Below are 27,772 nucleotides of genomic sequence, written 5' to 3' on the forward strand. Positions count from 1 at the left end.
CGACTGGCTCCTAACCACTCGCCTGCCTGCCTGCCTGCCTGATTGCACCTAACCCCTCTGCCTGCCTGCCTGATCGCCCCTAACCCCTCTGCCTGCTGGCCTGATCGCCCCTAACCTCTCTGCCTGCCTGCCTGATCACCCCTAACTGCCCTCCCCTGCAGGCCTGATCTCACCCCCAACTGCCCTCCCCTGCCGGCCTGGTCACCCCCAACTGCCCTCCACTGCCTGCCTGATCTCACCCCTAACCGCCCTCCCCTGCCAGCCTGATCACCCCTAACTGCCTCTGCCTCGGCTCCCACCACCATGGCTTTGTCTGGAAAGAAGTCGGACGTCTGGAAGATGGCTGGTTGACCCGGTCTAATTAGCATATTACCCTTTTATTAATATACACTGAGTGGCCAGATTATTATGATCTCTGAATGCATAATAATCTGGCCACTCAGTGTGTGTGTGTGTGTGTGTGTGTGTGTGTGTGTGTGTGTGTATTAGAGCAGTGTATTAGAGGCAAACTCATTAGTCAACAGAGCCAAATATCAACAGTACAACGATTGAAATTTGAAAGCCGAAAACCAACTTCTGTGCATGGGCCACGAAGTTTCAGTCGCACTGTATGTGTGCGCCCGCACGTGATATTTTGTGGAAGAGCCACACTCAAGGGGCCAAAGAGCCGCATGTGGCTCGCGAGCCGCAGTTTGCTGACCACTGTATTAGAGGCCCGGTGCATGAATTTGTGCATGGGTGGGGTCCAGCCAGCCTGGCCAGGGGGAGGGGACATGGGCGGTTGGCCGGCCTGCCTGCTGGTCGAACTCCTGGTGGAGGGGACAATTTGCATATTAGCCTTTTATTATATAGGATATACACTGAGTAGCCAGATTATGCGTTCAGAGATCATAATAATCTGGCCACTCAGTGTAGATTGGGAAATGTTGCTTTTGTATTTTTTGGAAGAAAGTGTGTAGAGTTGGTGTTATTTGTTCTTTAAATATTTGGTAGAATTCACCAGGAAAACCAAATAGTTTCATATATTTCTTTGTCAGAATGCTTTTAATTATGAATTATGTGTGATTATAAAGGTATTGCATGAGGGAGATCTTTATGGTAATTGAATAGTTCTTTAGCTTGATTGAGGTGGAGGTTACATGTGATAACATGCATCAAATTAGCTTTGTACCAATGCTAATATTCTGTTTTTATATGGTTACATAAGATGTAACTATTAATGGTAACTTGGTGGGTACACAGAACCTGTCTGTGCTATCATTTCAACTTTCTGTGAATCTAAAATTATTTATTTTAAATATGCTTTTTATTGATTTTTAGAGAGTGAGGAAGGGAGAAGGGTAGAGAGATAGAAACATCAATGAGAGAGAAACATCATCCTGCACACACCCCTACTAAGGATCAAGCCCACAACTGGGGCATGTGCCCTGACTGAGAATCGAACCAGCGACCTCTTGGTTCCTGAGTCAACACTCATCGGCTGAGCCACAGCAGGTGGGCTATTATTATTATTATTTTTTAAGGTTTAAACAATGTTGTAAGAGGTCTTGGTTGAGGTTCACTTTTTGCAATTATAAATAGAGCTGCTGTAAACATTCATGTCCAGGTTTCTGTGTGAATGTAAATTTTTATTACAATTATTTCATCTTGGGTGAATTTTGATTGCTTGTGGTTTTTGAGAAATTGTTCTTTTTCATTAAAGTTTTTAAATGTGTATGCTTGTTTGTAGTATTCTTATTTTTTGTAGTATTTCTTTTTTATCTACCTAACATCTGAGAGACCTTTGATATATATATATATATTCATTCAATGTTGCTGGGAGTTTATCAATTTTATTCACTTTTTTTCAAAGAACCATCCTTTTGTTTTACTAATTTTTTCTACTGCTTTTTTAAAAAAAATATTTTTATTGATTTCAGAGAAGGGAGAGAGATAAAAACATCAATGATGAGAGAGAATCACTGATTGGCTGCCTCCTGCACGTGCCACACTGGGAATTGAGCCCACAACCCAGGCATGTGCCCTTGACCGGAATTGAACCCAGGACCCTTTAGTCCACAAGCTGATGCTCTATCCAGAGCCAAACCAGCTAGGGCATATGACATCTTTATTTGAAAATTCTCCATACATATGGCAGAAATATTATACTCACATAAAGAAAAGCCAAATGCTACATTATAATGATTTTTGTTGCCACTCCATCCCTTTAACAAAATAGTGGTGAAAGGTATTGGTGCTGTGAAGATGGGAGAGTCTGCAATGCCTGATGCACAACTAGTCAGGATTTGGATAACATTCAAGATGGGAAAGAAAAACATCAGCAGAAAGCTGGTATTGAAAGGGAAGTAAGAAAACCCTGAAAAAGTTAAAATATGCAGAAGAACAAAATGTAACACCATCACAGGTACTTTGAAAAATTCATGATTTTCATGATAGATATCCTGTTAATACTACCTGAAAGAAGCTCATTAAAGAGGCAAGTAAAATATTCATAACAAACATAGATCTCCAAACCCAACTTCATTGCATGAAATTGAAATTGCAGAAGAGTATAAAGTGACCAGACCCAGAGGACCACTTCTTATGCACAATTCTGGTGGTCAAGATGAAAGAATTCTTACTTACACAATTTTGGACAATATTCAAGTGCCAGTATCACATTATTCAATGATAGCACCTTCAAGACAGCACCACCAGGTATTTACTGTGCATGGTGTAACATTGGGTTACACTACGCCATTGATTCATGCCCTAACAAAGACAAGAAGTCACTTACATATATTTGCACAGGAATGAAATCACATTAACCCTTCATTGTGCATGCTGGATTTTGCGATTGCAAACATGAATGCTGTTTGACTACTACCAAATGCAAGTACAGAAAAGGATACTTATTTTGCAAGTAAATGACAATGAAAAGTGACTCCTGTAACTGCATCTATGTTGCCTGGACTTCCTTTTGTGCCCTTGGAAGATGTAAATAAAACTTCAGTACATTGTGGAGAATGCAGAAGTAAATTTAGATGACCTAATAGATTATGTTGAGAGAGGGTACCTCTGTGGAAGGTGTGACAGAGGCCGCAGACCAGAAGCTCCAAGATTTCTACCAGAAACTTGGGATGTATACAGATCAGTACTGAAGGCTGATCATAGGACAAACCACACAGTGGAAGGGTGGCATAGCAAATTTCAAAGCTGATGATAGTGCATTATCCTTCTATTTGGAGTTTATTGAAGTGTTGAAAGATAAACAGCAAAGCTATAAAGTTACCAGCCAGGTTTTTGGTGATCACACTCAAATATAGCCACCAATTTAACAATGATACCAACAAAATAAAGTCTGTATAAACAAAATTGTTAACAGATATAACAAATATAAAGCCAATAACCAGGTTGATATATTCTTTTTAAAAATGTTTTTATTGATTTTTTAGAAAGAGGAAGGGAGAGGAAGAGGACAGAAACACTGATGATAAAGAATCATCGATTGGCTGCCTCCTGCACATCACTACCAGGGATTGAGCCCACACCCAGGCATATTCCCTGACCAGGAATTGAACCAGCAACCTGTTGGTACATGGGACGGTGCTCAACCCACTGAGCCAGGCAGGTTGATATATTCTTTAGAGCAAATGGTCATGGACTTTCCAGAGTAACTTTGCCGAACTTCATGACAAAGAAAAACAAGAATAAATATGAAACCCTAAATTCATCATAATAAAAATAACAAAATTTTAACAAAGTTAAATGTATTATTTAATGAATCGTGGGCCAAATGTCTCAATGGGCATTTTGGACAGGACTAAATATCAAGGACCTTTTGGCATGGACCAAATGTCTCAATGGATGCTTTGGACAGGATCAAATGTCCTGCAAAGATGTAATAAAAATGCCATACCAGAAAGAAAAAAGGTGAATTAAACTGCAGGGACAACTGGCTTATTTGGAAGAATAGAGAGCTGCTTACCTCATACCACATGTAACAAACAGTACAGACGGATATATGAATAATGCAATTATACATGTCTGCTTCACACATGTTAAAGGAGAGACATACCTACCACAGTACTCAGTTCCAAAAGGAATTTACTGTGACAACAAAGCAAAAACACAACTCTCAACTAGGAGAATAAATTTCTAATACTGAGCCTTTACAAAGGAATTTACAGGAATTAAGAAACACTGTGCTGCTTATTCTCCATTGGCTCCACCCACATCTTCTCTGTCCCCTCTGGGGCTTATCTGCAGATGGCATCTGCTTAGGTTCTCCCTAAGGAGACACCAGCAACTTGGTGTCACAATTCTGGAGGTGGCCCCTCCATGAGAGCAAGTCTCACTGGGCTCTGGTAACACTTGCTTCCATCCTTTGACCCTTTAGGATTTAGAATAGTGAAGGCTTCCTGCGGATGCTAGTCTCTAGGTGACTCAATAGCCCTTGTTTCTGGCCCACTGTAAGTCTGCCATTAAAATCTAGAATTGTTTTTCACCAGAACCATGCTGACACAAGACCTACCCCATATTAATTTGTCAAAAGAAATAATTCTTCCCCAGCCTGGCCAGCATGGCTCAGTGGTTGAGCATCGACCTATGAACCAGGAGATCTCAGTTTGATTACTGGTCTGGGCACATGCCTGGTTGCGGGCTCGATCAATGATTCTCTCTCATCATAGATCTATCTCATCTATCTCTCCCTCTCCTTCCTCTCTGAAATCAATAATATATATATATATATATATATATAAAGAAATATTTTGCCCTAGCTGGTTTGGCTAAGTGGATAGAGCATCAGCCTGTGTACTGAAGGTTCCTGGGTTCGATTCCAGTCAAGGGCACATGCCCGGATTGCAGGCTCGATCCTCAGTAGAGGGCATGCAGGAGGCAGCCAATCAATGATTCTCTCATAACTGATGTTTCTTTGTCCCTCTCTCTGAAATCAATAAAAATATATATATTTTTAAAAAGAAATAATTTCCCCCAAAATTCACTGTATAGACTATTAATACTTAGAAAAGAATTCATTTCTATTGGGGGGAATGCCTTCAGCTCTAAGTAATAGCCCTAAGAATAATTGAGAAACCATTATTATCACAGTAATATTAGGTCCTCGTAGAGAGCAGGTCCATATAGAGTTGCATATCTTAAAGCCAGGGTTTTCTCATCTTGTGTGCTATTATCTTTGGGGTATTGCCCTTTAGAGCCATAAACTATAATTTGATATACCATACAGGCATGAAAAAGTCCATTACAATAGAGACAATCTCTTCTCATGTTTTCTCATGTTATGACAATATTTGATTTCTGAGATCTTTCCCAGAAGCACTACAGAATATTTTCCAAACACCTCATATCTCACATATCCACCCAACAAAATCATTAGCATATCCATGACTAACTCAGACTAATCTGGATTTACCCTTATATCATCTGGGTGAGGGATAGACAAAGACAAAACAGAGCCCAACAAGTAAGAAGTAGAGTCTCTGGAACTGCTTATCAACATGTTGCAAGGAATCATAGGAAACAATTGAACAAAGGCAAAAGAGACAGTATATGACACTCTATGAAAAACACATACTTCCTAGATTACATACAACTCAGGTTACACATATCATGCCTAAATAGATACAGCAATGAAATACCAAGACTATGAAAGAGGCATTTCATTATATACCACTATTTTTTTATTTGTACAGTACAGTATTACTGTTTATAATATTAATCTTTGTGGAATTTATGTATTACTATTAACAGCATTTACAGTATTGACTGACCGAGAGGCTGCTTTAAAAAACTCAGAAAAATGTTTGGCTTTTTAATGGAAGTAGTTCAGTAATAATGGCCATATTCATTCATATATGAGGAAAGGTAGGTGATGTGGCTATAAAATAACATATACTGGCCGTACTCTAAAGAGACTTGGCAGTATTGAAAATAGAGATGATGCAGAGGTGGTTAAAAACCTCATAGAAACATATTTTGTCTTCTTTATTGAAGTGGCAGTTCAGCAATGACCATAGTCATGTATTTATGTCAGGAAATAGGAGAAAAGGTATGTGGTTTTCACTTTAACTCTTCCAAATATATTTTCTTATATCCATAGTGGTGTGCTGGTAAATACTTGACAATAGGTTATCTAAGAAAATAACTCTAATTTGTAGAGTTTGCCAATTTCCATTCTGTAAGTACTCACACTAAAGCCAAGCTACCAACATGATGGCACTGAATGTAGAGATGGAAAGAGATGTGCAGTTGCACACCATTACTCAGTATTTTCTCCATGCAGACTCAATAATATAAGTAACCTAAAGAATAGCAAAATATCTATACTAATAGAAGGGTAATATGCTAATTAGACCAGACGTCCCTCCGGACAAAGCCACGGTGGCGGGGGCCGAGGCAGAGGTGGTTAGGAGGATCAGGCCAGGAGGGGAGAGCAGTTAGGGGCGACCAGACAGAACGGTGAGGGGCAATTAGGCAGGCAGGCAGGTGAGCGGTTATAGGCCAGAGGTCCTGGATTGTGAGAGGGATGTCCAACTGACGGTTTAGGCCTAATCCCACTCAGGCCTAAACCAGCAGTCAGACATCCCCCAAGGGGTCCCAGATTGGAGAAGGTGCAGGTCAGGCTGAGGGACCCATGACCCCCCCTTCCCCCGTGCACGAATTTTGTGCACCGGGCCTCTAATTATAAAATAATTAGGAAGTAATGAGTGTTGAGTATTTACTACAGTTGTTTTTAATATAATTTAATTATAATTTTTAAATGACTGTGTTTAACAACTGGCTCACAAAATTCCTGAAAATTTAAATCAGCAGTACTTCCAAGCCAGTCTAAACTTATTCTAGCACATCACTATTTGTGTGTATAAATATATTTACATGTACATATGTAATTATGTCAACCTATAAAGATACTGGTGGTATTTAGTGTGGTAAATATTAATGTAGACTACAATAGTTGTTTTACTAAGTGTTCATACTTTCTCTTCACAATTAATGTTGGGCTCTAATGTATAAATTAAGCATACCTCAAATTTCTATTATGTTAGAATACTTACATAGGCCTGAACATATTAGGGATTCTTCACATGAATGTTTAATGCTACTGTCATTCAACATTTTTTAAGCTTCAAATTATACTGTGAATATCAGTAAAAGAGAGTATCACACATTATATTTACAAGAAAATTTTGGTATCACATTTGGAATATGATACTAGACAACATAAATTCTCTACAAAGATTTTTACCATATAACTTAAATGAACAAATTTTTCCTCAGTACAACTTTTCTAACAATTTATTTTTTCTTAAAAGCTTCCAAATATTTAAAACATTAATAAGGTTTTATTCTAATATTAACACGTTACGCACCCAGTCAGTCACTGGTGACTGACACTATACTTTCTGTCCGGAAGTCAAAACAGGCTGGGCACTTAATGTGTTAATTATCTGAAAGTGCAATAAGACATAACTTTTGAGTAACTTGTGATATTCTTTGGGTTTCACTAATCTTATTTTTAAAAAGTGAATAATGAATTTGAAAGGGTAAACAAAGGTTTCTGAACATTCAGGATGTTGAAAGAGCTTTCACCCTTGTGTGAATTCTCTGATGTTTAGTGAGTACTGATCTTTGACTAAAGGTTTTCCCACATCCATTACACTCATAGGGTTTCTCCCCTGTGTGAGTTCTGAGATGCTTAGTAAGAGCTGATTTCTCACAGAAGGTTTTCCCACACTCATTACATTGATACGGTTTCTCTCCTGTGTGAGTTCTTTGATGTACAATGAGGTTTGACTTCACACAAAAGGATTTTCCACATTCATTACATATGAAGGGTTTCTCTCCTGTATGTGTTCTCTGATGTACAGTTAGTGCTGACCTGTGGCAGAAGGATTTTCCACATGTGTTACATTCATAGGGTTTCTCTCCTGTGTGTGTTCTGTGATGTTCAGTGAGGTTTGACTTCACACAGAATGTTTTTCCACACTGGTTACATTCATAAGGTTTTTCTCCTGTATGTGTTCGTTGATGGTTGGTAAGGTGTGGTTTCTGACAAAAGGATTTCCCACATTCAGCACATTCGTAGGGTTTCTCTCCTGTGTGTGTTCTCTGATGTTGAGTGAGGTTTGACTTCTCCCAAAATGTTTTTCCACATTCAGCACATTCAAAATTTTTTTCTCCTGAGTGAGCTCTTCGAGGTTGGGTGAGATGTGACTTATTGAAATTATTTCCATTCTCCTTGTGCTCATAAGATATTGTTCCCACATGTACTATCTGATGTTTAAAGAGGGCTGATTTCGCCCCCGTTTTGTGACTTACTTTATATTCATGGGGAATTTTCCCTGTGTAAGTTCTTGGATGAATAATGAAAGTTGAATTGTCTCCGAAAATTTGATATTCATTATATTCATAAGGATTCTGCCCTGCAAGAGCTCTCTGATGTCCCAATGTTAAATCCATATAGAAGGAATTCCCACAAATACTGCATTCATATGGGTCCCTTTCTAAATGAGTTCTCTGAGATAAACTGAGCTTTAAATTTTGGATGAAAGTTCTTTGACATTCATTATATTCACAGAGTGTCTCTCCTATCTGAGCTCTCTTGTTTGAGAAAAAGGCTGCCTCTTCTTGTAAGCCTTGTCCATTTTCATTATACTCAGAAGGCTGGTCAAAAATTAACTGAGTAAGATCCTGGCCATGACTAAGGATATTCCTTTCTTGATCATAGTTATAAGATTTCCCTCCAGTAGGAGTTTTCTTATGACCAATATCAAGGAGCAATTTCTCATGTAAATTAAACTTATCAGGTTTTGTTCCAGAATAGTTCTTTCTACTAATAATTAAGTCTGAAATATTCTTCAAACTCATTTCACAAGAGGCACATATCTTATATGAAAAATTTCTTGAAGGAACACAGTCTTTACCCAGATTGAAAGTTTTCCTTACTTTATCACCACCATGTATATTTAATGTTTTGTTGGTGGTGAGAGCAAATTGCCAAAAATGTCCATCTTCATTTTCTTGGCTGCTCTCTATTAGGTCATCAACTTCCCAGTCTTCTAGAAATGAGAAAAATAACCACATCTTATGAATTTCAATACATTTCTAATGGAATTGGACTTTTACACAAATGCCCTATTATGCAATGAATCCTTTGTTTTAGACCCAGTTTCCTGGTATGAACTAAATCCAACTATATATTTCCTTTACTGGTATGGTTGGAATGGAAAATACATGCTGCAGTGGAAGCATGGCAAGGAAAGTGGCAATGACATTTAGCACTTTATAAATATATAACCTTCAAAACTAAACAAAAAGAAATGGAAATAAAATTCAAAGCACTAGGGAGTGGCTGATTCAGAAACAAAGAAATGCAAGAGAATGGGGTGAGCCCAAAGGAGACATTAAACATGGAATAAAGTGACAGTTAAGGTGAGTAGACAAGAGATTTCAGAGGATGAACTGTGTTTGGTAGAGAGAGAACAATTTAGTCCTAATCCTCTCGTACACAGATTACTGGGGTAGGATTCCAACTAGCGTATGACTTCACTCTACACATGAAACCAAACTAAAGTTCTGAAAACACCAAATTCCTTAGGTCCAAAAGAATAGTCCTATAACCCAGGATCTAGATTTTCCTTTAATATAATTCACAGAAAAAATAATTATTTTTAAAAATGTTTTAAGAGAAACAAGTTAGAGAAGGTGAAATAAACTGAAGACATGGTGAGGTTTTCTGAAAGTTGTTCATTCGGAAAGCAAGAAACTCAGAACTGGATGAGTTCAACAAGGGAAGTTTTTTTGCGTTTTGTTTTTGTTTTTAAGGAAAACAGACTGAAAAACAAATCAGAGGAAGAATTTACTTTGGCAGAGGCAGATCATAGTTTATGTCCTTACCTTCTCACAACTTTATTGCTGTGGGAAGATCCTCACTAATTCCTGTGCCATTCCTTTCTCTCCCCATTTTATGTCAACATCAAAATAAATTTCTGCATTAAGGAACACTGCTTTACCCGAGACTCCAACTCTCTTTCTAGCTGTGATTCACAACAACACAAATGTTTAACAGGAAATACAACACAGCTGAGGAGCAAGCCATCTCTGCAAAAGGACCAGGTTCATTTTGTTTTCTCACAGCTGTTAATGAAACTGCCCAAGCCATCAAGTCAGATGTTCCTTCACCTCAATCTGCTGGCTTACTTCTCCCCAAAATAATTTTGTTTCTGAGGCAATGTTGATTTTTAAGTCTGCTTTTATTTCCAGGTTAATCTTTTATAGAGTTTTTAGTTTTTATACCTTGAGCCTCATCTGTGGATTTTACTTAACTGTAATATCCATAACGATCACATTTCTCTATGTGGTTCTGAGACCTTAAGTAGATATTATCTTAAAATTTTTGGCTAGCCTGGCCAGCGTGGCTCAGTGGGTGAGCATCGACCTATGAACTAGAAGGTCATGCTTAGATTCCCCATCAAAGCACATTCCTGGGTTTCGGGCTCAATCCCCAGTAGGGGGTGTGCAGGAGGCAGCCGATCAATGATTTTCTGTCATTGTTGATGTTTCTATCTCTCTCTCTCCCTCTCCCTTCCTCTCTGAAATCAACAAAAATACATTAAAAATTCTTTAGAAAAGGACCTATAACCAAGATTAATCTACCCTGCAAAGCTATCATTTAGAATATAAGGACAAATAAAAGAGCTTCCCTGACAAGGACAAGCTAAAGCAGTTCATTACCACCAAATTAGGGTTGGAGAAGAAAAAATAAGAAGGATAAGAAGTATGAATAATAAAATGGTAATAAGTATATATCTATCAACAATTACTTTAAATGCAAATAAATTAAGTGCTCCAATCAAAAGATATATGGAGACTTAATGGATAAGGAAAACAGACCCTGTCTACAAGAGACTCATAGACCCTTGCTGCTTACAAGAGACTCACTTCAGATCAAAAGACACAAACAAATTTAAAGTAAAGAGATGAAAAAGGTATTTCATGGAAATGGAAACAAACAAGTAAAAAGCTGGGGTAGCAATACTTACACCAGACAAAATAGATCTAAAAAATAAAATAAACAAGTAGAACAGAAACAGACTCACAGATACAGAGAACATTTTGACAGTTGCCAGATGGGAAGGCTGTTGTGGGGATGGGTGGAAAAAGTGAAGGATTAAAAAGTACAAATTGGAAGTTACAAAATAGTCATGGAGATGTAAAGTACAGCATCGGAAATATAGTCAATAATATTGTAATAATTATCTAAGGTGTCAGATGGGTATTAGATTTATCATGGTGACCACTTAGTAAGTTATATAACATCTAATCACTGAGTTGTACACCAAAAACTAATATAATATTGCATGTCAACTGTAACTGAAAAATAATAAATTACTTAAAAAAAAAGAGAGCATTTGTAAGTGAAATTTAGGATATAATATAGTATGGGTTTTAGTGTAAATTCTGGAGAGCAGAAAGAAAGAAATTAGGATAGGTAGAACAGGACCACAGTAGAGCACTGGGATCTTGGTTCCCAGCATGTCATCATTTTGGCTCAAATAAATTCATATATATATATATATATATATATATATATATATATATATATATATATATATAGAATAGGACCACACTAATAGTCAATGAAAGACTTTAATTTTATTTATTAATAAAAAGCTGCTTTGTCAGGCTAGTAAAAGATACACTGGATGCTGTAGGTTAAAAAAATAAAAGCCATTTAGCAGGTAGCTCAAGCCAGAAATGAAAAATCACAGGCAAAGTTCTGGTTTTATGTGGTATCAGTGAAAAGTGAGAAAATGAAGAGATGTAGTAGATGGTTTTGAAAGGAAAACAACAGGAGTCTGAATAGACTAGTAATAGGAAATAACAGGCTTAGTACAATGACCCATGGTTGCCATTAGGTAGTAAAAGGATTGTAGAATGTCCCTTATTTGACTCCTAGAAAACCAGCCTCTCTGGTTTTCATGTCACTTAGACCGTTCCTTCTCATTCTCCTCTAATGATGAGATTTAATGGATTTACATGTCTTATAAAAGTATGTTGTCCCAAGACGACTACTTTCACAAAGAACCACTCTTTAGAAAAGGAGTCAGCAAACTATGACTACAAGCAATGAATGGTTCTTGAACTAAGAATATTCTTTACATTTTTAGAGGGACAAAGTAGAAGAGCAATAGGGAGGAACAAGGATAAGAAGAAAAGAGGAGAATAAATAGGAAGAGAAGGGGTGGAAAGAGGAGGAGCAGCAGCAGCAACAACCATGACTACATGTGGCCACTAACCCTAAAATATGTACCTTCTGGTCTTTTATTAAAAAGTTTGCCAACATCTGTTCTAGAAGATCTCCTCTAACCCCATGCCTTTGACACCACCTGAAATTAATGCCTTTCAAATGGATACTTCTAGTTCTGTATTCCATACTTGTACACATCCAACCTCGAATACACAGACTAGATTTTAACAGCTATCTCAAGATTCTTGAGTCCAAATTTAAATTTGTAATAACTCCCCTATAATCTCTCCTCCCTAATTTTCTCTATCTCAGTAAAAGACACCTTAATTTATCCAGTTGCTTGAGACAAATCATTGGAGTCATTCATGAGTCCTTTCTTTAACACACTATTATCCAATCCAACAGCAAATCTCATCCTATCTAATAAAAGGGTAATATGCAAATTGACCTCACTCCCACACACAAGATGGCTGCCCCCATGTGGTCAAAGATGACTACCCCCATGTGGACACAAGATGGCCACCACAAGATGGCCTGCAGGGGAGGGCAGTTGTGGGCAATCAGGCCAGTAGGGGAGGGCAGTTGAGAGGGACCAGGCCTGCAAGGGAGGGCAGTTGGGGGCGATCAAGCCTGCAGGGGAGGGTAGTTAGGGGTGACCAGGCCAGCAGAGGAGGAAAGTTGGGGGCGACCGGGGCCTGCAGGGAAGGGCAGTTGGGGGGGGGGGGGACCCAGGGCTGCAGGGGAGAGTAGTTGGGGGGGGACCAGGCCTGCAGGGGAGGGCAGTTAGGGGTGACCAGGCCTGCAGGGGAGGGCAGTTAGGGGCAAATAGGCTGGCAGGGGAGCAGTAGGCAACAATCAGGCTGGCAGGGGAGTGGGTAGGGGGTGATCAGGCTGGCAGGCAGAAGCAGTTAGGGGCAATCAGGAAGGCAGGCAGGCGAACAGTTGGGGGCCAGCAGTCCTGGATGTGAGAGGGATATCTGGCTGCCCGTTTAGGCCCGATCCCAGTGGGGTCCCAGATTGGAGAGGGTGCAGGCTGGTCTGAGGGACACCCCCCCCCCCATGCATGAATTTCGTGCACTGGGCCTCTAGTCTTCAATACATCTGTACAAATCTACCACTTCTGAGCACTTCCAACATAGCCTTAGCTACTATCTTCTCTCCTCTGGAGTACATAATGGCCTCCTAATTGGTGTTTCTTCCTTGCTAATGCCTAAGTACCACCCACCCAGCACAGTTTATTCACTGATTAGAAGTCAGAAAGACTCTTTTAAATAGTAAATCAGATTTGATGACATAATTTGATTTACATTTACTAAAAAAAACAAAGGATTTCTCACATCACTCAAAACAAAATTAATGTATCTACCATGGTCCATGCTACTTCTTACGATATCATCTCCTATCTCCCCCTCACCCACTGGTCTCCAGCCACATTGGCCTCCTTGCCATTCTTCACTCTAAGAATACATCTGTCTGAGAAGTACAGCACCTGATGTTTCCCCTGCCTAAAATATTCACGCTTCCACTTTATTAGTCTCATCTCTATTAACCTCATTAAAAAAGTTTTCCCTGACTTACTTACCAAATATTACATCATTCTCCATTCCCCTTTCCACTGCTTTAACAGTACTTACCATCACCCAACACTGTGTGTATATACATGCACATATATCTACACACACACACATACACACAACACACAGGTATGCTTTGTGCCCCTCACTGTAATATACACTACATGACAGCAGGGACATTACTCTTTTAATTACCTAAAAACATAACTGGGTTATAATCAGTGCTCACATATATTTGTTAAATGAAAAAAAAAGATACATTATTCAAGAAAAATTATCTAAGATGAACCTGACTGAGTTTGGCTTATGGGTATAGGTAAGTTACCCTTAAAATGTAGAAGAACAAAAGAAAGCACTTATGAGTGAAAGTGACATGTGGAGGAATGTGATTAAGGTAATAAAGGGATGTGGGCCAACTGTCCTTAGAACTTCCAAAGGTCTGGGGCTACAAAAAGAAATATCTGAAAAATATCTGAAAGGTGATAAGCCCTAAACAATGGCTTAAGATCTCACTTCCTGTAGCTTCCATCTGCTTGTGAACTCATGAACTCACCTGGGTGGGACTGGCTTGGGAATCCTTGCTTTAATATCCAGGGCTCTTCTCCTTGCTCTATCTTGATGATCACGTCTGGCTTAGTAATGCAATACCCTGATAAGAGAAAATAATACAGTACTATGGCTGAACAGCCTGATTTTAGGGATTCTGAAAAAATGATGGGGGAAAAAGATACAGCTTAAAGAGCTGTTCAAAGGAGGTGCCCAAATCAACCAATCCCCGAGTAGGAAAAAACACAGCATTCTTAATGCTAGCCCAAATCTCTAGCTACAAATCCGAAAATTCTTACAGGAAGTTCATATGTTTCATCAACTAAGAAATGCATGCTACTGGTAGTCACATGGAAAATATTCTTACCTATTGAGACAAGGTGGCTGTAATTTTCCAGCATCATGTCTCTGTATAGTATCTTCTGAGCAGGATCCAGCAGATACCACTCTTCCTGGGTGAAGTCCACGCATACATCTTTGAATGACACTTGTTCCTGTAACGGTATATTCTTTTTCTATATGAAGCTGTCAGAACTATATAATGAGGAAAAAATTTAAAAGAACTAATTTCTTTAGAGCTTACTAAAAATTGTCATATAGGATGCCTTCTTTTGTGCTATACTATGTAGGATAAAATATGTACAAACTGACTTTCCACTAAGGGCTTGGAACTGTCCTAACTGCTACAAATACTATTTATGAAAACAAACACAGTTTCTGTTCTCAAATGTTTGTGACCTGATAAGGAGACATGTAAATTATCATTTATTAAATTAGACATTGCAGGAGCTAGCATTATTCACAACATAGACTGGGGTTATCAAGGAAAAGTTAGTTCTTTTATATTATATTTTAAATGCTTAATAGTTTTATCTTTTAAAATATATTTTTTATTGATTTCAGAGAGAGGAAGGGAGAGGGAGAGAGAGAGAGAGAGAGAGAAACACCAATGATGAGAGCAAATCATTGATTGGCTGCCTCCAGCATGCCCCTAATGGGGATTGAGTCTACAACCCAGGCATGTGCCCTGACTGGGAATTGAAATGTGACCTCCTAGTTCATAGGTTGATGCTCAACCACTTAGCCACAACAGCTGGGAACCTTTTATATTATTAAGTTAACGTTCACTGAGGAAGTAAAACTTTCAGTTAAAATGAATAGTGGATTGAAATGAATATGGTACAGGCCCTGACCAAGTTCAACTTATGATAGATTAAAGTGACCAGTCCTGCATTCTACCTGCCCACCAGAGAAAGGATGAATCCTCTCTGCTGAAAGAGATCATTTTCTGGAGCCTCTACCATTTTTTTTTAATACTAGTAGCCCGTTTGCACGAAGATTCGTGCAATAGACCTTCATTCACCTGGCTGCCTGCACCAGTTTTCTGCCGGCACCAGGGACCCAGGCCTTGGCTGTGGCCACCGCCTTCTGCCTTTTTCAGGGTCGGGGCTTGGCCCCGGGCGGTGGCCTTGGGCACCAAGGCACCCAACATCCTTGCTAAGGATCGCAGGAGCCGACCCCCAGTGGTTTCCTGCCATCCTTGCAGGCTGCCCACTGGTGCCCAAGGCCGGGAAAGCCTCCGCCCCAGGCTTTCCTGGCCTTGGGCTCACTGCACCCAGCGTCCCTGCTACCCATCACAGGAGCCGACCCCCAGTGGTTTCCTGCGAATCAGTGCAGGCTCCCCGCTGGTGCCCAAGGCCCGGAAAGCCTCGGCCCCTGGGACCCCGGGAGCGGCGGGAGGGGCGGGATGGGCACGGCCAAGCCCCCCCAGGTGGCCAATCGACCTGGAACCCCCGGGAGGGGCGGGAGGGGCCCGGCCACGCCCCCGGGGTTGCCTATGGGCCCTGGCATGGGTCCGGCCACGCCCCCCCCCCCCCCCGTGGTGCCGATCGCCCAGCCACGCCCCCCCGGGGTGCTGATCGCCCCAGGCACCCCAGGGAGTGGCGGCATGGGCCCGGCCACGCCCCCCCGGGGTGCCGATGGCCCCAGGCACCCCGGTGAGTGGCGGCATGGGTCCGGCCACGCCCCCCCGGGGTGCCGATGGGCCCGGCCACGCCCCCCCTGGGTGCCGATGGCCCCAGGCACCCCCGGGAGCGGTGGCATGGGTCCGGCCACGCCCCCGGGGTGCTGATCGCCCCAGGCACCCCGGGGAGTGGCGGCATGGGCCCGGCCACGCCCCCCGGGGTGCTGATGGCCCCAGGCACCCCCGGGAGTGGCGGCATGGGCCCGGCCACTGGGCACCGCCATCTTGATCTTCTCAACGGCGGATATGCCACCCGGAGTCCCGCCCCCAGCCTCCTGCCGGCCCAATCGTGGGCATAGCGGAGGTGCGGTAAATTTGCATGTTTCTCTATTATAAGGTAAGATAATGTCTGGCATCCAATAAAAACTTCATGTTCTGTGAAGATAAGGACCAAGTAAAAAATCTATATATATAAAGAGCCAGGGTCCATAATGTCTAAAACGACCAAAGGGACAACCAAACGCCAGGCTGCACATGCAGCAGGCTCAGGTGGGCAGGGACTGGCGAGGGGGCTGAACTGCTGACCTCTCAGAGAGAGAGAGAGAGAGAGAGAGAGAGAGAGAGAGAAGTGGGACTGATCATCAGCCCTTGCCTCTCTCTCTCTCTTTGGGCCTCGCCAGCAGCTGAGACTCTCTAATATAGTTCCTGTTATGAATCGTAATGTAAATATCTGTGTTTTCCGACGGCCTTAGGCTCTACAGCAGTGGTTCTTAACCTGTGAGCCGTGACCCACAGGTTGAGAACCACTAGCAGGGTTGCTTAAGACCATCGGAAAACACAGATATTTACATTATGATTCATAACAGTAGCAAAATTACAGTTATGAAGTAGCAACGAAAATAATTTTATGGTTTGGGGTCACCACCACATGAGGAACTATATTAAAGGGTCGCGGCATTAGAAAGGTTGAGAACCACTGATCTATACTAATAAAAGGGTAATATGCTAATTAGACTGGGTCGACCGGCCATCTTCCAGATGTCCGAATTCCTTTCGGACAAAGCCATGGTGGTGGGGGCCGAGGCAGAGGCAGTTAGGGGCAATCAGGCTGGCAGGAGAGGGCAGCTGGGGGAGAGATCAGGTCAGCAGGGGAGGGCAATTGGGGGCGAGATCAGGCTGATAGGGGAGAGCAGTTGGGGGCGAGATCAGGCCTGCAGGGGAGGGCAGTTGGGGACAAGATCAGGCTGGCAGGGGAGAGCAGTAAGGGGCAATCAGGCAGGCAGGCAGAGGCAGTTAGGGGTGATCAAGCAGGCAGGCAGAGAAGTAAGAAGCGATCAGGCAGGCAGGCAGAGGGGTTAGAGGCAATCAGGCAGGTAGGCAGAGGCAGTTAGGAGCTATCAGGCAGGCAGGCAGGTGAGTGGTTAGGAGCCAGTGGTTCCAGATTGCAAGAGGGATGTCCGACTGCCGGTTTAGGACAACAGGGACCAGGCCTAAGCCGGCAGTTGGACATCCCCCAAGGGGTCCCTGATTGGAGCAGGTACAATTTGGGCTGAGGGAACCTGCCCCCCCCCCCCCATGCACTAATTTCATGCACCGGGCCAGTAGTAGACAAAACAGAATCAAAGGGGACTCAGATATTGGAAATGATAAGCAAGAACTTCAAATTAAATTATGAATAATATGTTCAATAAAAGAGATGAATATATGAAAAAAATAAATGAATGTGTGTTGTGCAGAAAAGAACAGAGCAGGGCTAAGACCACTAGCCCTTGAAAAGTCTGCCACAAGGTGGCCTTTGGCTGGCATCTGGGACCTTGGATTTCAGGAGAGTTCTCACCATCTATCTATATATACTAGAGGCCCAGTGCACGAGATTTGGGCGGTTGCAGTCCAGAAGCCCTCAGGGGATGTCCAATTAGAGGCTGTGGGTGGTTGGCAATTGGGAGCCCTTGGGGGATGTCCAACTGCCAGCTTAGGCCCTCTCAAGCCATCAGTCGGATATCCTTAGCGCTTCCGCGGAGGGAGGAGAGGCTCCCACCACCGCTGCTGCGCTTACTGGCTGTGAACCCGGCTTCTGGCTGAGCGGCGCTCCCCCTGTGGGAGTGCACTGACCACCAGGGGGCAGCTCCTGCATTGAGCGTCTGCCAGTGGTGGTCAGTGCATGTCTGCCAGTGGTGGTCAGTGCACGTCATAGTGACCAGTCGTTCCGCCATTCGGTCAATTTGCATATTAGCCTTTTATTATCTATATTAGAGGCCCGGTACACAAAATTTGTGCATGGGGGTGTGTGTCCCTCAGCCCAGCCTGCACCCTCTCCAATATGGGACCCCTTGAGGGCAGTCGGACAGCCCTCTCACAATCCAGGACTGCTGGCTCCTATCCACTTGCCTGCCTGCCTGCCTGCCTGACTGCCCCAACCACTTCTGCCTGCCAGTCTGATCAACCCCTGACCACTCCCCTGCCAGGCTGATCGATGCCTAACTGCTCCCTGGCCAGCCCGATTGCCCCTAACTGCCCTCCCCTGCAGGCCTGGTCACCCCCAACTGCCCTCCCCTGCAGTCCTGGTCCCCCCAACTGCCCTCCACTGCAGGCCTGGTGCCCCGCAACTGCCCCCCCTGCAAGCCTGCTTGCCCCTAACTACCCTCCCATGCGGCCTGGTCACCCCTAACTGCCCTCCCCTGCTGGCCTGGTCGGCCCCGACTGCCCTCCCCTGCAGGCTTGGTCCCCCGCAACTGCCCTCCCCTGCAGCCTGGTCCCTCCCAACTGCCCTCCCCTGCAGGCTTGGTCCCCCCCAACTGCCCTCCCCTGCGGGCCTGCTTGCCCCTAACTGCCCTCGCCTGCCGGCCCAGTCACCCCTAACTGCCCTCCCCTGCAGGCCTAATCGCCCCCAAGTGCTCTCCCTTGAAGGCCTGGTCCCTCCCAACTGCCCTCCCCTGCTGGCCATCTTGTGGCAGCCATCTTGTGTCCACATGGGGGTGGCCATCTTTGACCACATGGGGGCAGCCATCTTGTGTGTTGGAGTGATGGTCAATTTGCATTATTACCTCTTTATTATATAGGACTAGTGGCCCGGTGCACAAAATTCGTGCGTGGGGGGGGGATGTCTCTCAGCCCAGGCTGCACCCTCCCCAATCTGGGACCCCTCGAAGGATGTCCTACTGCCGGTTTACAGGGATCGGGCCTAAACTGGCAGTCAGACATCCCTCTCACAATCCGGGACTGCTGGCTCCTAACTGCTCACCTGCCTGCCTCCTTGATTGCCCCTAACCACTCTGCCTGCCGGCCTGCTCACCCCCAAATGACCCCCGCCGCCGGCCTGATCACCCCCAACTGCTCCCCGTGCCAGTGTACTCGCCCCCAACTGCGCCCCCTGCTGGCCTGCTCACCCCCAGCTGCCCCCCCGGCTGGCCTGCTCACCCCCACTTTCCCTCCCCACTGGCCTGCTCACCCCCAACTGCCCCCATTGGCCTGCTCACTCCAAACTGTACCCCCCACTGTCCTGATCACCCCCAATTGACCCCTACTGACGGCCTGCTTGCCCCCAACTGGCCCCCCTGCTGGTCTGCTCACCCCCAACTGCCCCCCCCACCAGCCTGATCACCCACAACTGCCCTCCCCTCTTGGCCTCTAATGGCCTCCACCTCGGCCCCACCACCATGGCTTTGTTCAGAAGAAGATCAGGAAGGTTTCCTGGAAGGTTTCCCAGTCTAATTAGCATACTACCCTTTTATTAGTATAGATAGAGGCCTGGTGCATGGGTAGAACTGGCTGGTTTGCCCTGAAGGGTGTCCCAGATCAGGGTGGGGCATTATAGAACTGAAACTAAGAACTCATTAGATGGGTCAAAATCATACCACAGAAAGGAGACAATATGAAACATGTACATATCTAACAAAAGAATATCAAAATACAAACAACAAAAACTGATAAAACTGAAAGACAGATCATAGTTGGAGACTTCAATGTTCCTCTCTCAGTATTGAGAGATCGAGTAGGCAGAAAGTCAGTAAGTATATGGATGACCTGAACAACACTATCACTCAACATGATCTGACTTTAACCAAAACAATAAAATACAAATTCTGTCACTCCGTTCTAGCTCACATGGAACAGTCACCAAGACAGAACATAGCCCAGGCCACAAAACACACCTTAATGAACTTAAAACAATAGTCAATCATACAAAATATGTCCTCAGATCATAATAGAATAGAAATTAATAAGCAAATGACAGCTGGAAAATCCCCCAAATACTATTTGTGTTATTAAAATCCCCCCAATACTAAAGGTGCTATTAAACAACACATTTATAAATAACTTATAGGTCAAAGAAGAAGTCTCAAAAGAAATTTTAATATATTTTAAATATAATGAAAATGAAAATACCTCTCATCAAAATTTGTGGGATGCAGTACATAAAGGGAAATGTATAGCATCAAATATATATGTTAGACATACAAGTTTTCAAATTGGTAACCTGTGATGTCAGAGGAATGGTGGTGTGAGAGATTCCCTTGGTCTCGCCCTTGAAGTTTAAATAATTTGAACAGCTATAATTCAACAAAGAATTCCCTGTTCAACACACAACCATGTCTGAGATCTGCACATTGAAACATCTAAAGGTGGGCAAGTGGGAGCCAACCAGAGTGACAAGAAGGGAGAAGAGTTTAAAGGAGCCATGGATGCAGCCCTGCAGCCAAGAGCTGATTGTAGGGCTCAGTCCAGACAGAGGAATCTTTCCCTTCAGCCAAAAGAAGCAAAGAGATTTAGTAAGCATTCCTGTAGGAGTGGGCAGTATGAGCTTCAGCTGAGCCCAGTGTCCAGGGCAGGGACAAAGCACGGAGATGTGGCCATGGTTGTCTGGCAATTGGCATTCCAGACAGAGAATTCCAGACAAAGCCCAGGAGCCTGGCCACCTTTCTTTAAGCACCCAGAGCTCGCCTCCTCTCACCCTTTGTGTTAGGTTGCAGAGCATATTACCTGCTAACCCAAGAAATGTTACCACAGAAACACTTTTTCTCTGAGCGAAGGGTGCACTCTGTGACTAATCTCAGGGATGGGTGGAGGCACAGAGGGGACTCCATGCAGGTCCACTGGTCACCATTGCTGGAAGGGCAAAGCAACAAAGGAGGCAGCCAGGTCTCATCAATTCACCTCACCCCTAAAAACACTCACAAAGAAACACAGTCTTATTTAATACACTAGAGGCCCGATGCACCAAGATTCGTGCAAGAATAGGCCTTCCTTCTCCTGACTGCTGCCACTGGCTTCCCTCTGGCACCCAGGACCTGGGCTGCTTCACTCCGGCTGCTGCCAGGTACCCAGGACCCAGGCTGCTTTGCTCCAGCCACCGCCAGGCATCTGGGACCGGGGCTGCTTCGCTCCGCGCCACGGCCACTCAGAGCACATCCTCACCCATGGTGTGTGTCCGCTGGGGTGGGGGCGGCACGTAGTCCCCTCCCACCCATCTGCGCACACAGCTCCTCCTGAGCCAGTTGTGACGTCCGGCTAATTTGCATATTGCCTGTTTGTGTGTGTGTGTGTGTGTGTATACACACACACACACACACACACACTAGAGGCCCAGTGCACAAAATTTGTGCACGGGGGTGGGGGGGAGTGTCCCTCAGCCCAGCCTGCACCCTCTCCAATCAGGGACCCCTCAAGGGATGTCCGACTTCCCTTTTCGGCCCAATCCGGATACGATCGGGCCTAAACAGGCAGTCGGACATCCCTCTCACAATCCAGGACTGCTGGCTCCCAACTGCTTGCCTGCCTGCCTTCCTGATTGCCCCTAACCGCTTCTGCCTACCAGCCTGATTGATGCCTAACTGCTCCCCTGACAGCCTGTTTGCCCCTAACTGCCATCCCCTGCAGGCCTGGTCCCCCCCAACTGCTCTCCCCTGCAGGCCTGGGTCCCCCCCAACTGCCCTACCCTGCAGGCCTGGTCGCCCCCAACTTCCCTCCTCTGCTGGCCTGGTCATCCCTAACTGCCCTCTGGTGCAGGCCTGATTGCCCACAACTGCCCTCCCTTGCAGGCCATGGTCCTTCCCAACTGCCCTCCCCTGCTGGCCATCTTGTGGCAGCCATCTTGTGTTCACATGGGGGCAGCCATCTTGTGTGTTGGAGTGATGGTCAATTTGCATATTACTCTTTTATTAGATAGGATATATATATACTAGAGGCCCAGTGCACGAATTCGTGCACAGGTGAGGCCCAGCTGGCCCGCCCCGATTGGGGCCGATTTGGCCGGGCCGGCTGGGGGGATGGGCTTCGGGTTGTTGGCCAGCCGGTCCCACCCCCTGGTCAAACTCTCAGTTGAGGGGACAATTTGCATATTACCCTTTTATTATATAGGATTATTATATAGGATATAGATGATCTAGCAATTTCACACCCCAGGTGCTTAAAAATTTACATCCATGCAAAAACCTACATATGTTTCTAGAAGTTTAATTCAGGCCCTGACCGGTTTGGCCCAGTGGATAGAGCGTCGGCCTGCGGACTGAAGGGTCCCAGGTTCGATTCCGGTCAAGGGCATGTACCTTGGTTGCGGGCACATCCCCATTAGGGGGTGTGTAGGAGGCAGCTGATCGGTGTTTCTCTCTCATCGATGTTTCTAACTCTCTATCCCTCTCCCTTCCTCTCTGTAAAAAACCAATAAAATATATTTTAAAAAAAAAAAAAGGCCCAGTAGAAGTTTAATTCAGGATGCCAAAAACTGGAAGGAAAAGTTCTAAAATCACTTATACATGTACTAGTATGCTGAAACTAAATAATTAAGTAAGTGAAATTCAAATGGTGGTGGCCAGATTCTCACTGTTAGTGTGGGAAATTACAGACAAGCAAGGGGAGAAGGCTAGTTAGAATGTTCCATGTGGCAATGATTACAGCAAGAGACATCAATATGAACTAATACTATAGATAGAGATGGTTACATACTGAAATATTTATAGATATGTATATATACATGAGTTAGTATAGATATCTATTTCCTTGTTCAGTCAGCTGAGAGGGTGTCTACAAGCAATGACACATCAGCAACAATAGCCTCCCAATCTTGGTTCCAATAAAAGAAACCAGAGAAATTATCAAAAGACAAATAATATAACAAAAAATAATAGTTTGTAACGCATATAATAAACAAGCATTAGTAACCCTAATATATATAAAGAGCTAACTAGACACTGAAAAAAGGAAGCCAGAAACTTAGGAGCAAAATGGGCAATAGGTATGAACAGATAGTTTACTGAAATATAAATATAAGACAACTTTTAGATACATGAAAAAATATTAAGCCTCACTCATAATTAAGAAAATTGCAGATGAAAACTACATAAAATATCACTTTTTACTTATTAGTTGCCAAAAGCTGAACCACATAGTGTATAAAGAATAGCTGTGGAGAAACAAGCACTCTCATGTAGTGTAAAGGGAATATAAAATGATATTATAATTCCACCAAACTGATCAAGTTTATCCATTTGTAGTCACACTTTGATCTGGCAAAACTTATGGTAATTTATTTGATGGAATAAATCTATACTTACAAGGTTATTCATTAAAACATGGCTTGTAGCAGAAAAAGGTTGGAAGTAGTTAATAATTGGTTAAATAAACTATGGGACATTCACAATTGAATTACTATACAGTTATAACACAAAAAGAAACAGCAATCCATGTTCTGTTAGAGTTCTCTGGGACAGGATGAAAAAAGTGAAAAAAAATGCTGAAAAGGGAAAATAGTATATAGACTTGTTATTTGGTGTGTTAACTTTAAGAGCAGAATCAGCTTCATTTGGGAGGTTATTAAAAATACTAGAGGCCCGGTGCACGAATTCGTGCCTGGGTGGGGTCCCTCGGCCTGGCCAATGATTAGGGCCAATTGGGGAGGGGGGGGACAGCCGGCCGGGATAGGGGCCTCGGGAGGTTGCTGTGGAAGAACACTGACCACCAGGGGGCAGCTCCTGCATTGAGCATCTAATCCTGGTGGTCAGTGTGTGTCATAGCAAATGGTTGATTGGATGTTCAGTCATTCGGTCGTTCAGTTGCTTAGGCTTTTATATATATAGATAGAATTCAAGACTCCACTCAGCTCTACTAACCACATCAAAAATCTGCATTTTAACAAAAGGTACAAATGCATCTAAATTTGAGAAGCATTTTAAATAGAGAGGGCATACAAGAATATGCACGCATATTTTCTTTTAATTGAATTAAGAAACACTTGATAAGAAAAACAAGAAATCATTAATAATGGATACCAATAGTAGGGTGACCAGGCACTCCAATTTGTCTGGAACTGCTCCAACATCTGCCAGTTGTCACAGCATAATTACTTGTAGAACCTCTTTCACTCTCAGTGAAAGTGTCTCAGTTTAAGTGATAAATAAATGTCACCATACCCAGAGGAAGCATCAGGTACAGAGAGGATGGAAGTGTGCGTTTTTAAGTTACTATCTTCTATATCACATTTTAAACCATATTGATAGTATATTACCAATTCAAAACTATTTTATTTTTTAAAAAAGCAATACCGGTCATAAAAAATAGGTAGACTGAGGAGAGCAATGGGCCAAGAACAGATAAGCAATGATAAGCAATGTCTGGAGCAAAAGGCAAAGACACTTCATGGGGGACAGAAAGAAATTCCATCAGAGTCAGGTAAAGAGAGCTAGGAGGGCAGTGTCATAGACCACAGAGGAGACTTTCAAAACAGCCTAGAGATCAGAGTGTCAAGTACTGCAGAGGAGGCAAGTAAGACAAAGACAAAAACTGGATTTTACTACAATTTGGTGGCCTTTTCCAAAACTGGTTCAAGTTAGCAGTGGTGGTGGAGCAAGACTGCCTTCATTAGGTTGAAATGTAAATGACAAATGCAGAAATGAAAGTCAGGGCTGTCTACTACTCAAGCTAGAAATTCAAACGAGCTGACACAAACATTTATGGGGAGTTATTTTGGGGACATAAAGTCCCTCCATTCAGCCAGATCTTCCAGGTTTTAATTCCTGGATCAAGCAGGACCATGAACAGCTGTGGACTCAAACCTCACTGTTGGGTCTCCTGAAAAGTATACCCACCGAGTTCTGCCTTAGCACTGTGCTGTTTCCACCAAAAAAATGATGATAGGCAATATAATGCATTTATTTCAGTGTTGTCATTAGAAAGATCAGAGAAAATTTTACAATAACTTGGGTAACTGTAAAATTAAACATCTTGCATCTGGTTTTACCAACTGTCCTTTTGGATTTACTACTCTTGTTACATTTCCCTTAATGTAAAATTTTGCCTATTTCTACTTTTTCATTTTAAAAATATGAACCCTCATAAAATTTAGAAAACACATTAAACAAGTGGGAATAAAAAAATACAACTCACCTGGGATTTGTTCATTTTCTGTTCTTAGTGGAGGAGGCAGTGCTGAGAGAGAAGGAAGAAGGAAGTCAGGAGAACTTGACCTGCTTTGCAGTTCCTGGAGTTACCTGCCTACACAGCTCCACACACAAGATACTTACATGTCCATGTGTGGCTCCAATATATGTTGAGCTTAGACATGATACTTTTCACTGAGTGAATGTAATATTTGTTTCTTACTGATTTATTACCAATTTAGGTTCTGTGACACAAAAATTAAAAACATAAGAAGATGAGTTTAACATAAAACAGTAATCTAAAGAAGGAAACACCACGGATTTGTTAAAACTTGTGTTGTAGAGAAAAAGAAACCCTCAAGCCATATTGTTTATCGATTTACCTGCTAACATTAATCCTTTGGGGTCAAATAATCCAAGACACCTCTGAAAAAAGGGATGGGGATGTTTAAGACCAGGTAAAAATTTTAATGTTTGCTCTAACCTGCTTAGAATTTTCAAAAAGGTCTTTTAATAAGGAACCAACTTTGACCTAACAGTGACAAAACGAGCAGTAGCTCGGGGATCTGCAGACCTACCTTTTAATCTTGGTTCCACCACTAACAAATTGCATGATCTGATCCAGTCACCTTCTCAGACTCATTTTTTAAAAAACCTTCCAAATAAGGTCAAACTAGATCATCCAGAAAGGACCTGCCTGCAGGAGGCCAGGAGAGTGGGAACCTCAGCATCTTCTCTAGATGCCATCATCAATCAATCCATGGGACACGGCAGGCAGCTCACCTCCGGAAAGAGTGAACCGGGAACCAAGAACGAGAGGCGTAGGGGGTATTTAGGGAGGAATTATGACAGAATTTCCTTAGCTATCGCTGGTGAGCCCACGACAAGGTCACGAACTCTCCAACGGGGTGGCATTTCCTGTAGAGCCTGTGTGCCCAGCCCTCGCAGCTCCAGCTCACCCCTCTCCTTAAATTTGTCCGAGACCTTCCTGCCACACAGCCTTCCACGGCTTCAGGAGACGGTGTCAGGGTTACACACAACAAATCACAAATGAACACGTAATAAATACTAACTTGGGATCTGGAGAATGTTGGAGCCAGGCAGGGGCCTCGGTCGCCAGCCAGTCCAGCCCTTTCCCTCTTCCGTTTCCCCAAAGAGTTAACTGAGAAACGAGGCCCTGAGGACCCGTCCAAGCTCCAGCCGCACGTGTCACACGCACAACCAATACAAAGCAGGTGCTCGGAACAACCCAGTGCGGCAAGCAGTCCTAACACCCGCATTTTACAGAAGAAAAATCAGGGTCTCTCGTGGGCTACTTGGTCCGGCGACTTCATGTACCACCAACCCCCCCGCCCGAAGCGCCCTTTTCCTCGTAGGCCCAGCGCACACGCCAGGCACGCGCACACGCCGCGCACGCGCACTCCTTCTTCCCAGGCCCACCCCGCCCCGCGGGCCCAGCGCTCACGTCGCGCACGCGCACTCCCCACCGGCGGCCACACGAGGGCGCGTTAGCGCGGGGGCTAAACGCCGTAGAGCTCGCAAGCCCTGGAGCCCGCATCCCACGCCAACCCGGCCCAGTGGGACAGAGAAGCCCCCGCCCGGCGTCCCTTCAGCTTCGGGTGCCGCAGACGCCAGGGGTTCCGCAGGGTTCCTCCCCATCACCGGGACCGCCGCCCCCCAGAGCCGCGCGGGGGCCCCTCGGCCCTCGCTCCCACCCTCCGGGGCTCACCCGCAGCTCCCTCGCCGCGTGGACCCGTCGGCCAGGGCTCGTTCCCCCCCGGAGGGCTGGAGGCCGGGAAGGACGCGCCGGGAAGGAGGCGGGGATGCACATGCGCAGAGGGCGGGCTCCGCGGCGGGCGCAGAGCGGGGGCTCGGCTCCTGACAGCTGGGACCGCTGGGGCTGGAGAAGAGGCCCGGCCCTTCGAAGCGATGCCCCGCTCCCAAATTGTAGAAGGAAGCTGGTAGCGGGACCTTCCTAGCACGGTTTTTACGAATACGTATCACCGGCATCTACACTGTAAAAGCACGTAGGACGGTGTCTGGCACGTAAATTGTTAAGTACATTTCT

At 44.1% G+C, this 27,772-nt stretch overlaps 2 protein-coding genes across 6 annotated transcripts in view; both read right to left on the bottom strand.

Moving 5' to 3' along the window:
• The window catches only part of BMS1 (BMS1 ribosome biogenesis factor), a 59,014-nt gene extending 44,549 nt beyond the window's left edge, over window positions 1–14,465 (bottom strand). The window contains exon 1 of the mRNA XM_079793578.1: window positions 14,378–14,465. The gene's annotated coding sequence lies outside the window, so the exon portion shown is untranslated. The remainder of the gene's footprint in view (window positions 1–14,377) is intronic.
• ZNF248 (zinc finger protein 248) lies at window positions 1,998–27,526 on the bottom strand. Of its 5 annotated transcripts, none has more exons than XM_079793580.1 (6): window positions 27,434–27,526; window positions 25,849–25,949; window positions 25,712–25,753; window positions 14,738–14,864; window positions 14,378–14,473; window positions 1,998–9,059 (listed from the first exon to the last, which is right to left on the bottom strand). In XM_079793580.1, the coding sequence occupies exons 3-6, from the start codon at window positions 25,724–25,726 to the stop codon at window positions 7,567–7,569; spliced, it is 1,731 nt and encodes a 576-aa protein (XP_079649706.1). In that variant the 5' UTR covers window positions 25,727–25,753; window positions 25,849–25,949; window positions 27,434–27,526; the 3' UTR covers window positions 1,998–7,566. The 5 variants fall into 5 exon arrangements, with proteins under 5 accessions (XP_079649706.1, XP_079649707.1, XP_079649708.1 ...); XM_079793581.1 differs by lacking the exon at window positions 27,434–27,526 and adding an exon at window positions 26,778–27,396; XM_079793582.1 differs by lacking the exon at window positions 25,849–25,949 and having other exon boundaries at window positions 27,434–27,485.
• Between the last annotated feature and the right edge of the window lie 246 nt (window positions 27,527–27,772).

This window comes from Cnephaeus nilssonii (genome assembly GCF_951640355.1).
Source record: "Cnephaeus nilssonii genome assembly, chromosome: 16".
NCBI classification, from domain to species: Eukaryota; Metazoa; Chordata; class Mammalia; order Chiroptera; family Vespertilionidae; genus Cnephaeus; species Cnephaeus nilssonii.

What these genes read in the sequence shown, in the direction of transcription:
- ZNF248 (XM_079793580.1), bottom strand. An exon ending in CAGCCACCTTGTCTCAATAG is followed by an intron (nt 14,474 to 14,737) that starts GTAAGAATATTT and finishes TTCTCTTATCAG; the next exon opens with GGTATTGCATTACTAAGCCA. An exon ending in CCCAAGCCAGTCCCACCCAG is followed by an intron (nt 9,060 to 14,377) that starts GTGAGTTCATGA and finishes TCTCATTTCTAG; the next exon opens with AAGACTGGGAAGTTGATGAC.